This window comes from Tamandua tetradactyla, chromosome 3 (assembly GCF_023851605.1).
Source record: "Tamandua tetradactyla isolate mTamTet1 chromosome 3, mTamTet1.pri, whole genome shotgun sequence".
Lineage (NCBI taxonomy): Eukaryota > Metazoa > Chordata > Mammalia > Pilosa > Myrmecophagidae > Tamandua > Tamandua tetradactyla.
Genome location: NC_135329.1, coordinates 54511177 through 54523923, shown reverse-complemented (window position 1 = coordinate 54523923; position 12747 = coordinate 54511177). Strand labels below are relative to the sequence as shown.

General features: G+C 35.7%; 1 protein-coding gene across 3 annotated transcripts in view; it reads left to right on the top strand.

Moving 5' to 3' along the window:
* Positions 1-12747, top strand: part of MBOAT2 (membrane bound glycerophospholipid O-acyltransferase 2) — a 217050-nt gene that overhangs the window by 184322 nt on the left and 19981 nt on the right. For all 3 annotated transcript variants that reach the window (XM_077153131.1, XM_077153133.1, XM_077153132.1), the window contains one exon: positions 3681-3864. In XM_077153131.1, the coding sequence (XP_077009246.1) occupies positions 3681-3864 (184 nt within the window). The remainder of the gene's footprint in view (positions 1-3680; positions 3865-12747) is intronic.

The following is a 12747-nucleotide window of genomic DNA, read 5'->3' as shown; positions in this document are numbered from 1 at the left end:
CTTTTATACTGAGTCCTGTTCCTTCTTCCTTAGTCAAAAATTTTGCTTCTTCATTTATCCCTTCTCTCTTACATCATCACTGTCAGCAATTTCTCCCTGTCTATTAGATTATTCCCATTAACTTAAAGGGAAAAAAACCATTAACTGTCTTTAAATCTCACATTCCCTTCCCTTTACCATCCCATTGCCCTTTTGTAGTAAAACTCCTTGGAACATTTGTCTAGACCGATTGTCTTAACTTTCTCATTTCCCTTCCTCTCTTCAACCCCCTACAGTTAGTTTTGTCCCTATTTCTAGTCTGGATTATTATTTTAAAGTTACCCTTCATCTTGGCAAATTTAATTGTGAGCATGTTGTTCAACCTCTCAGCACCATTTCACCAGTATTTCACTCAATCCTTGAATTGAGTGAAATTCTCTTGCTTCCAGGACACAATAATTTTTATTTCCCTCACTAATTTTTATTTGTCTTATTTTATCTTTGCTGATTCCTTTTCCTCTCCGTTACTACTACGTACTGGTCTGCTTCAGGGCTCAGCCCTTGGACTGTTTCTCCAGATGATCGTATACAGTCCACTGGCTTTAAATACCATCTATATGTATGAAGTCTCCTAAATTTGTATTCCTTCCCCAACTTCTCTTTAAGCTGTAGCCTCATATATCCAACTGCCATTTCAGAATTTCTGCATGAATAGTGAAGAGATATCTCAAGTAGAGCATTTTCAATATAGAACTCTTGATTTCTGTTTACCTTCTCTCCCTCCCTTCCAATCTGTTCCTTTATCATTACTTACATACTTAGTCAATAGCTGTATCATTCGTCCCTTGTTACTTAGGTGAAAAACTTAAACAAATTCCCTTTTTCTGACTCCAAATCCAATTCACAAGCAAGTCAAGCCAGCTCTTCCTTTAGAACATACCTCTATTCTGACCACTTCTCACCATTTCTACTGTTAGCACACTGACCCAAGCTATCATCATTTTTCACTCAGTCTACTGTAATAGATTTCCTAAATGGTCTCCCTGTTTTTTCTTATGTTATTTCTACCTAGCAGCCAGAAGGTCCTTTTAATATGTATTAGATTATATTATTTCCCTCCTGTAATGAAAGCCCTCCAATGGAGAATGAAATTAGAAATTTCTGACCATAGCATATAAGGCTGTGCCAGAACCTAGAGCTGTACCATTCCCCCTCCCTTACCCACACTTCAGGTATACCAGCCATCCTGTCAAAAATACTCCCGCCCTTCCATACTATCCTTTTTTATCCACTTGCCCTACTTTATTTTTCTTTATAATATGTATTATTATCTGATATGTATTTATAACCCTTCCTACTCTCCAAATATAAGTCAGTGAAGATGGGGACTTGTTTATCATTATAGTCCCATTATCTAGATAGTAATTCACAACTAAGGGTGATTTTGCCCCCCCAGGCAACATCTGACAATATCTGATAACATTTTTGTTGTCACATGGAGTGAGGGTGGTGCTACTGACGCACAGTTGGTAGAGATGCTGCTAAACCTTCTATAATACACAAGAGAGACCCATATGAAAAACTAGTTTTGGTTCCAAATGTCAATAATGCCAAGTTTGAGAAACGCTAACCTAAAACAGTACTTGATATCAAATTAATATATACATAATTAATGAATGTATCATTTAATGTTAAATGAAATTTTGTAATTTTATTTAAATTCATATTTTAATAGTTAATATTGCAGTTACCTACTTCAGTACCTAAAATGATTTATGGTTCGATAATGAAAGTTAAGCCAACAGTTAGTTAGGAAATTTCATGATTAAGGATTGTTATCTCCTGTCCTTGCAAATTGTGATACATAGTTTGACTTGGTAAGATTGAGCAGTGCTTTTTGTCTTGAAATGATTGGTATTAAAAATGGAGCTCTGTTGCTTGAGTACAAGAAGTTCTTTTGTGATTGTAGGGCACTTACCATGGTATTTGATACAGTGAGAAAGCCTGATGTTTCAGTATTAATATAAAGAACTTTAATAGAAGAGCAAATCTGCTAGAAGCTTTTTGCATGTGTCAGTTTTGAGCCCTAAAGAAAATACTTAATGTCCAAGACATTTTTAAATGTTGAAAAATAATTCTGCAAAAGATTTTAGAAAAAAGGAGTTTTGAGTAAGTGGTAACCAAGAATGTGTCCAATGGACAGGAAGCATTGCTTTTCTCTATTGATTTTTTTAATAAAAATAATGCATAGTATACTGTGGGTATTCTGTGGACTTTTGTTGTCTACAGAGAGTGTCTGTGTTTTTTAAAGGAGATAATTTACCATATTTAGAGAGGAAGAAGGACTACTAATACTTTAGAGAAGCATATGTTTACTGTAGTAGTTGTTCTTTTTGTTTGTGATGGTTATCACTATAGACAGGAGACTTGATTATAGAACTTGTTTTGAAAAAATAAAAGCATTTACTCAATTCATTTATATGCTAATATAGAGTCGCAGTGGTCTCCGATGTCATTGATCATTTCTCACCCTGTTACTTGCATTGAGAGCTGGATACTTAGGAAGCCTTAGATATCATATGCCATTTGGACAGACATCAAAGTAATTGAATTTAAAATGTTGTGAGACCTCCTTGAATTCTTTTTTCTCTTACACCACACGTCCAATCCATCCACAACCTGTAGGCTCTACTGTCAAAGTATATGCAGAATGGTACATACCCCACTGCTCTAAGTCTTATAATCTTCTGTCTGGACTTTTAAGCAGCTTCCTGACTGGTCTTTTTACATCCATCCTTGCTGCTGTCCACTTATAGGGGCCAGAGTAACTCTTTAGAAACAAAAATCAGTGTTCCAAAACCCTGATATAGTTTTTCCATCTCATTCAGAATAAAATCCCAAGTTCTTACTATTGCTTGTAAGGCACTAGATGATCTGGCCTCAGCTGTCTGCCTGACCCTTTCTTTCTCCTACCTCTCTTCTTCTGGTTCACTCTGCTCGAGCCATACCCACCTCCTTGCTGCCAGGTATGCTCTTGCCTCAGAGGTTTTGTATATACTGTTCCTTCCGTCTGGAATGCCATGTTCTATACATGCACATGACTATTCTCTCAATTCCTCCGGGTCTCTGTGCAAATGTTGCCTTATCGTAGAGGCCTTCTCTGACTTTTTAATATAATAAAATACTCCCTTCTCCCCTACCCAATTCCTTTCTATGCTTTGTTTTTCTCAATGGTTCTTAGCATCTCTGAAAATATTTAATATTTTTTTTATCTAATTCCTGCCATGATCACGTAAACTCCACAAATATGAAATTTTGTTCCCTGCTCCCATCTCCAGACCCTGGAGCGTGCCAGGCACATAGTTGACACTCCACATATATGTGAACATGTGAATGTTGGCCTAGTAAGAGATGATTCTCCTTGCCATAGTGTGTCTGTCTGAGGTTTGTTTCATCATAAGAAATGTAAGTAAAAACTCTTGCCATTGTTCATAAAGATACACAAAAGCTTTTCTCCAGAAACATTTTCAGGCATTACTACATCCCAATATCATAAATTCTTATTATATGGATACACGTGAAAATTAAGGTTTGTTTTATTTTGAAAATAGTAAGAGCAGTGAGATAGTAGATGGTATTCATATCATAAATTTTCTGGAAGCTTATGTCACATCTCACAAGTTGCATATTTTTAATTGCAGGCGCATGCCAAGCCTCCTGGAGTATTTAAGTTACAACTGTAACTTCATGGGTATCCTGGCAGGCCCTCTCTGCTCTTACAAAGACTACATCACTTTCATTGAAGGCAGATCAGACCGCATGGCCCAATCAGGTGAAAATGGAAAGGAAGAAGTACAGTACAAAAGAACAGAGCCATCTCCAAATGTAAGGTCATGGGGTTTATATGAAGCTTTTATAAAATGTATCAGTGAATCTTGTTAAAGATAGTAAGTAATGTTTTCAAGTTATGATTTTACCTAGTTCTTTAAAAACATTTTTCAAGATAAATGACTCTTCATACTCTCTTTGGTAGTGATGCCTAGTAGAAGTATAATCTTGATTAGACAACAAAAATTAAGTTTTTATTTAAGAAACTGTGGGCTGAGTTCCTTAATGAGTATCGCACTTAATGGTTATGGGGTATTTTTCAAGAAGTCCTCAAGTTCTAGCCAAATTGAAAATACTCCCTGTTCTTCATCAAATCTTTTTCTTTTCTGCATCTCTCCTTTCTACTTGATCATTGCCAGCTAAAATCTAACTGCTCTTTAAAGGCCTATTTCAAATAATTTTCTTTTTCACAGAACCATCTCTGGTTGCCATAATAAAAAGGATATCAATAGCTAACATTTAGAAAGCACTTAACATGTGCCAGACACTGTTGTAAGCACTTTTGCACACAGTTATTCTTTCAGCCCTCAGAGCAATCTTATGTGATAGATACTGTTATTCTAACCATTTAATAGATAGAGATTAAATAATCTGGCAAAGATTTCTTAGTTTGGCAGTTAATAGAACTGAAGTTCAAACCCAGGCAGTCTGGCTTCAGAGTCACACTTAATTGTTGTGCTAAATTGCCTAATAGCACAACTGACCATAGTCTTTATTTCCTTTGAACTGCTGGGGTATTTTTTTTACCATTTTAAAGTCAGACTTATTAAATTTTCCTTTTAATATATATAGAGAGTGCATTTGTCTTGTTCTCCTTCCAAAACCTAGGTTCTATGAAAAGCCTTTTACTCACCTTATATCTACTGTCATGCTTAGTTGCATGACTTTCACAGAGCAACTGTTAGCCAATTTTTTAAATGAATTTATTACTATCATCATTGTATTACTTGGCCAATTTCATTAGCAAACTTTGAAAGCCAGTTCTATATAGCTTCTCTGTTTTAAATTTTTGAACATTTTATTTCAGGAATTTGCAAACATTTATAAAAATAGAATAGTATAATGAACCCCCATATATCCACCATCCTGCTTCAAAAATCATCAGTTGATAGCCATTCATATTTCATTTTCCCTTCACATACATATTTCTTCTTTTGTTTTTTGATTGGGGAGGGGAGTGTTCACTTGGAATATTTTCAAGTAAAATGATAGACATTAGGTTCTTTTAGCCAAAAATCCTTAGGCATGTTGCTCTAACTCATGTACCCGAGCCATTCTCATACATTAAATTCTCAAAACTATCTGATACCAAGTCCATGGTCAAATTTCCCCAGTTGTCCCAGGAATGTTTCTTCTTGTTTTTGTGTTTTTTGTTTTGATAGGTGTGGATGTGTGTATGCACATGTATGTGTGTTTAGTTTTTATTATGGAAAATTTTAAACCTTACGAAAGCATAGAACATGAGCCACTATGTACCTCTCACCAAGCTATAGTTTGTGGCCACTCTTATCTTTATACCCCAAGCACTTTCTAGTTCCCTACAATATTATTTTGAAGCAAATCCAAGTCATTTTATAAATTTCACTTATAAATATTTCAATGCATCAAACATCTTTTAATCAAGGTAAAATTTACGTAGAGTAATATGTACAGATATCTTAAGTATACAGTACAATGAGTTTTGTTAAACCTGTGTTAACCAATATCTTAATGAAGACATAGGCTATTTCCATCACCCCAGCATATTGGTTTATGCTGCTTTCCAGTAAATCTTTAACCCTACGGGGCAACCCTATTGGAATAATAGGTAATAGAACCAGTATTCTGATTTCTGTTACCACACACATGTTTTGCCTATCTAAATAGAGGCATACATACTCTTTGTTTATGCCTTTTTTCATTCAATATAGTGTTTCTAAGTTTCATCCATATCATCATAGTTTGTTCTATTTTATTGCAGGTAGTAGTACATTGTATGAATACAGCACAATTTGTTTATCCATTGTCCAGCTTATAGGCATCAACTGTTTCCAATTTTTTGACCATTATGAATAAAACTGCTATAGATGTTTTCATACAAGTCTTTTTGTAGACTTGTATTTTAACTTCTCTGGGTTAAATATCTAGAAGTTGGATTGCCATAGGCTAAATGAACGTTTAACTTGATAAAAAACTGCCAGTTTTCCAGGTGGCTTTGCCGTTTTATATTCTCATCAGAAATGCATGCCAGTTATACTTTCTCCACATCCTCTCAAGCATGCAGTATTATCAGTCTTTTTAATTTTAGCCAGACTGGTGTGTATGAAGTGATACCTCGTTGTGGTTTTGATTTTCTTATCCATATGACAAGTAATATTAAGTACATTTTCATGTGTTTTTTTGGCCATTATATATCTTCTTTTGTGAAGTATCTGTTGAAATTTTTTGCCCATTTTTATTGCATATTTTCTATTATCAAATTATAAATATTCTTTGTATATTTCTGGTACAAGTCTTTTGTCATATACAACTGTAAATATTTTCTCCCAGTTTGTAGCTTTTTGTTCATTTCTTGTGTGCTTCTTGAGGAGCATAAGTTTTAATTTTGATGAGGCCTAATTTATCAATTTTTAGCATTATGATTAATACCTTTTTTGCCTCATCTAAGAAATCTTTGTGTACCCCAAGGCCTCACAGATACTGTTCTGTTTTCTTCTTAGAAGTTGTATTATTTCAGCTTTTAAATTTAAACCTAATTCCGTCTCAAATTAATTTCTACATATATGACATAGCAATGGAAGTTTTATTTTAATCTCTTACAACATTATCGAGTGGTTTAACCTATTTGTTAGAAAGGCTTTCCTTTCCCCTATTGAATTGTCTTGAGGCTTTTGTCAATACTGAGTTGGCTGCGAATGTGTACCTCTTATTTGGTTCCTTTGATCTGTGTCTCTATCTTTACACAATAGTATACTGTTTTGATTATGGTAGCTTTGTAATAAATCTTGAAATATAGTAAATATGAGCCTTCTAACTTTGATTTTCTTTTTCTAGAATGTTTTGGCTATTCTAGCTTTTTTGCATTTTCATATAAATTTTAGGATGATTGTATTATCTTGTTTAATTTCTTTTTTTGGCACGGGCAGGCACCGGGAATCAAACCCGGGTCTCTGGCATGGCACATGAAAACTGCCTGCTGAGCCACCATGGCCCACCCTAATTTATTATTTTATTCTTATAAAAAACCTTTTATTTCTCATAATTACTTGTTTTGATATTAATATAGCCACTCCAGCTGTCTTTTGATTATTGTATATTTTTCTATCCTTTTACTTTGAACCTATTCTTGCATTTGTATCCATTCTGAACATCTCTGACCTTCAACTGGAGTGTTTTAAATTTAAAATAATTATTGATATGATTGGATTTAAGTCTGTTCTTATTACTTGCTTTTCTTTTTTTCCCATGTGGTTTTATTGCTTCTTTATTTCCTTCTTTCCTGCCATCTTTGGGATTAATGAAATATGTTTAGTATTCAGTTTTATTACCTGAATGGACCTTTTGTATATACCTTTTTATACCAGTTTTGTAGTTGTTGCTCTTGCTTATAATGTTCATCCTTAACATTAGACCTGCTACTTATCATTAATCTTGTACTCACTACACACAAAATATAAGAACCTCGTAACAGTATAATTCCATGTACCCTTGTGATTGTTGTGTATTTTACTTCTGTAGATGTTTTTTTAAAGAAATAGGAGGAAGAAAATTAAGAAAGTGTTTTAATTTCAATTGCCAGTGCTTTTTATCCATTCCTGTACATTTTGCATTTCTGTCTGGTATCATTTCCCTAACTTCTCTAACTTAAAGAAGTTCTTTCAGCATTTCTTGTATTGCAGGTCTGTTGGTGAAAAATCTTTTTCACTTGTCCTTCAATTATCTGCAAATGTCTTTAATTTACCCTCATTTTTAAAAAGTCTATATTGTATATTTTGCCCAGAACATTTTAAAGAATCTATATAATGTTTTCTTTCTTTAATGAATTTTGACTTTTGTACTGGCCACTAGGTAAATTGCTGGTGGATTTGCTTGATCCTTGTAGTTTGGTTTTATTCTTTGTTGGTGCAAGCCTATGTAAGTTTTTTCCATAGTCCTAGGGGATGGCCCATACTTTAGGTAATGGTCCTTACTCCTAAGACATGCCCTTTCTGGGTTATCAGATGAGTACCCGAGGTGTTTAGGAAGTATCCCCCATTCTGGCTGGACCAGAATTCTAGTGCTGCCCAGGATTGGATGACCTCTGGCATCTGCTTATATCTGAGACCCACTGCACACACTCTTTGCCAGATCTTATGGAGTCTTACCATGAGCATGCTTATTTTAGCCCATGATCAAGACTCACAGAGAGCAGAGCCCCCTTTGCACAGCTCCTTCCTCTCTGGAACCCTGCTACAGACATTTTAGCCATTTCAGCAGCCGTAAACTCTGATCTCTGCTTTCTGCATCACAGTCCAAAAGGTAGCCCAAGCAGAAAGCAAGTTCAAACATGGGACTCATTTTAAATTCCCTTTTCTCAAGGATCCTGTGTTGCTTGTTATCCTATACATGAAAACGACTACCTTATATATTTTTCCAGTTTTACGGTTATTTGTGGCAGGAGGGTAAGTTTTATACCATTTATTCTGTCATAGTCAGAAGCAGTTGTCTCACAAAGATATGTTTTTCTAGCTATTTAAATGTGAGTGCCTTTGTTTCAGCATACTTTGGAATATGCAAAAGCCTAAACCTACATTTGATAAAACCAAAGTATAATTCATCAGTCATTTGCAACTTCTGCAGCGAAACAGATATGTAGTATACTATAGCTTCAGTGAGCTCCACTGTTGGCTCTTTTATTCTTACAGAGTCCAGAAGGTTTTACACTCCTTGTCCCCATTTTGGCTTAGTGGGAAGGAACGGTATATGAAAAAGGAGAAGTGTTAAGACTTAACAAGTGTCACTCCTCATCTTGTGAAAACTCAGTGTTTTAATCACTTGTGTAGTGGATCCTAGAACTAAAATTTCTACATTTGAAATGTGTCATATCTCATAGAGAAAGCAAAGTGTTCCGTGAAAATAAATGGTGGGTTACTATGATAAAGAATAATAAGGAATTTATTAATCATGTCTTGGGTGTTGTCTTTCCTCCTGAATACTAGGAATTTTCTAAAAGAAAATACAGTGATAGAAGCATTACAATATCTAAACCTTTGCTTGGACAGGTTCAGTACCTAGGATGCTTTCAGTATCATGCTGTTACCATTTGATGTAATTCATGGGTGTTTTTTAGGTGCTTAAAGCACTTTTATATGTAAGTGGTTTTAACAGGCAAAATTATGGGAGACTTTTTAAAATGCACGGATTAGCTGGAATTTTCAAACAGAACAAAATAAAAAGATGGAGGAGTGGTCATTTAGCATTCAGGATCCGACGACCATGCATTTTGAAGACTGAAATGGCACAAACAAATTCTATACTTTTTTCCCCCAAAATTGAAAAAATGCTACATCATACAACTCTGATTTTTTTTTCTTAAGCAGAGTATGAGTACAGAGGGTATTTATTATATTATTCTTTTTCCCTTTTTCTGTACAATAAATTTTGTAAAAGAAAAAAATACCTTGTTATAATAAGGTAGTTTTGTTACTGGACAAAGACAGTGGATTCTTTTGCCCAGTGTGCTCAAATAACCAATTCCTGAGACACTGGGGTTTAAAAGAGAAATAGTTTACTACTAGGTGCATAGCAGGAGATCAGTGGCCTATCATAGCCTCCAAATCTGTCTTCCTGAACTGCAGGAATTTTGTTAGTTTTATAGCATTAAAAATGGGCAGGAGCAGTGCAACAGTGGCTCAGTAGGAGAATTCTCGCCTGCCATGCCAGAGTCCCAGGTTCGATTGCTGGAGCCTGCCCATGCCAAAAAAAAAAAAAAGGAAAAAAAAGAAAAAAAAAAAGATGGGCAGTGTTCTAGTTTCCTAGCTGCTGGAATGCAATATACCAGAAACGGAATGGTTTTTAAAAAGGGGAATTTAATGAGTTGCTAGTTTACAGTTCTAAGGCCGAGCAAATATCCCAATTAAAACAAGTCTATAGAAATGATCAATCAAAGGCATCCAGGGAAAGATACCTTGGTTCAAGAAGGCCGATGAAGTTCAGTGTTTCTCTGTCTCAAGTGAGAAGGCACATGGCGAACACAGTCAGGGCTTCTCTCTCAGCTGGCAGGGCACATGGCGAATACAGTGTCATCTGCTAGCTTTTCTCTCCTGGCTTCCTATTTCATGAAGCTCCCTGGGAGGCGTTTTTCCTTCTTCATCTCCAAAGGTCACTGGCTGGTGGACTTTCTGCTTCGTGGTGCTGCAGCATTCTCTGCTCTCTCTGAGTCTCTCTGAATCTCTCATTCTCCAAAATGTTTCCTCTTTTATAGGACTTCAGAAACTAATCAAGACCCACTGAAATGGTGGGAGACATGTCATCCCCTAATCCAGTTTAACAACCATTCTTAACTAAATCACATCAGCCAGGGAGATGATCTCATTACAGTTTCAAACATACAGTATTGAATAGAGATTATTCTACCTTTACAAAATAGGATTTATATTAAAACATGGCTTTCTTAGGGGGCATATATCTTTTCAAACCAGCACAGGCAGGTTTTAGGATAATGAGAAAAAATGGCCCTAGATAATGTAATTAGAGGTGATTTGAATATTGTGCATGTGCGGATTGATTGCATGCTTAGTCAAAGGACATATGTAAGAAAATGGTGGCCTTAATATGATGATGTACATGATTTTTTGTATTATAATGAAGTATAGATGACTTATAGGTTAAAGTCTAAGCTACTGTGTATGTCATGCAGGCTCATTTTGGTTAAATCCAGGCTCGGTTATCAAGATAACTTTGAACATCCAGTGGGTTAGTTCTGGACTGACCCAGGACCCTTCATTAGTAAACTTTAGGGGCTCTCTTTAATCATCACAAGCCTCTAAAGTGGAGAAACTGGTTAAATTATACAAGTGAAGGTTGGTTGCAAGAGTTTTACGATCACAGGGCACAAGAAAAGGGCTATACAATCATTATCAGAGATCAAGGTAGCTGGAGCTGGATTATAATTCAAAGATTTCAAATATTTCCCTCTGTCTACTCTAATTCACTTGAAAATAAAAAGGAACATCTATATAATAATTCAATAATCAAAATCATCCCTTAATTTCTTGGTTATACTTTTTAAAATTTATTTTTCTATTGTGAAAAATTACATATATACAAAAAAGCAATAAATTTCAAAGCACACTACAACAATTAGTTATAGAACAGATTTCAGAGTTTGAGATGGGTTACATTTCCACAATTTTAGGTTTTTCCTTCTGGCTGCTCTTTAGACACTGAAGACTAAAAGAAATACCAATGTAATGATTCAGTTCCCGGGGTGCTAGGGTTGGCGGGAAGATGGGCAGGGGGGCGGGGTTTGAGGATGCATGTGTCCTAAGGTGGCGGTGGAGGGTGTTTTGGGCCCTGGGGTATAGGGACTTGATGCAGGAGTCGTGGGGAGGGTGCTGCAGGACAGGACTCAGGTGCATGAGGTGCACGTAGGGCAGGGAAACAGCTCGCAAGGGTGTGGTATATTCAAGAAACACAGTTTTGCATACTTCCTAGTCCCCATTTCTGTCCATGCACTCCTGAAGGCTCTGGACCTCCATTTGGTAAAGGGCATGTTAGGCTCTTTGCAGTAGTCTGATGGTCTCTGGTTCTCTGCATCTCAATTCCTCACCGTTTTCAACCAGGACTTTCCTTTGTGGTGTAGAAGACCCTCTCATTTCATTTGTACCCTGGAATTATTGTCCTGGTCGTTTTTCTGCCACTTCTCTAGCTATTCATTGGAGCAGGGGTGAATTTGGCCTATTCTATTCTGCCATTTTCCCCTCAAACCCTTTGGTTACACTTTTACATTAGAAAATACTACATTTTATGGAAGAAAAAATAAGAATCCTGTCAGTTTTTTTGATAAAAATAGTGAAGGAAATACTCTTAAATTTGGACTCAATTTAAATGTGGGGTTCAGCAAAAATTTTAAGTTGAATTTTTTATTTAAAAAAAGTTGTTTTTAATCTACCTACTTTGCAAAATAACAGGAAAATCAAATAGTTGAGAGGCATGTGTGTGCGCGCATATGTACAAATAATAGATACTACTTTGTGTAGGCTGAGTTTCTGTTGGATTTGATGTAGTAGAATTTAAACTTCAGTGAGAAATAGGCCAATTAAAAAAAAAGAAAAGAGGGTAGTATGTCGTTTCTGGATGTGTGACTTTAAGGAAGCGATTCTCCTTTCTCCTGTAAGCCGTCCATCCTCCATTTGTGTGGCTAAATGAGAAAATGATATGCAACCAGAAATGAGTTATTGTAAAACAGGGTAAATGAAGGAAAGTGCACCCATTCGAAGAAGCTGTTATCTCTTTTCTACCACGTGACTTATTGCTTTAAAATTCCTCTTATACCAAAAAGGTGCTTTTGTCTTCATACATTCTATTATTGGTTAAATGTTAATGGAGAAATGCCATATCAGGCTGAATTGAAGTAAGGCTTGAAAATGTGCATTTCCAGGTTTCTTCCATTGACTATTTTATATCTCCAGGCTGACCATTTTACCTGTTAGAGGTTTCACTCCCATGAAGAAAATAAAGACAATTGTAGCTACCACCTTAGAAGTTTATTCTGGAATACTGGAAAGAGAAGCAAAACCTAGGATGCATTAAGATACTAGATTCCCTGTTCACCAGTCTATCTTTGTAATTTTTGGCACATCACTTAATATGCATAGGTCCTCCTTAATGTCCTTCCTACCTTAGAGAATATATAAGAAT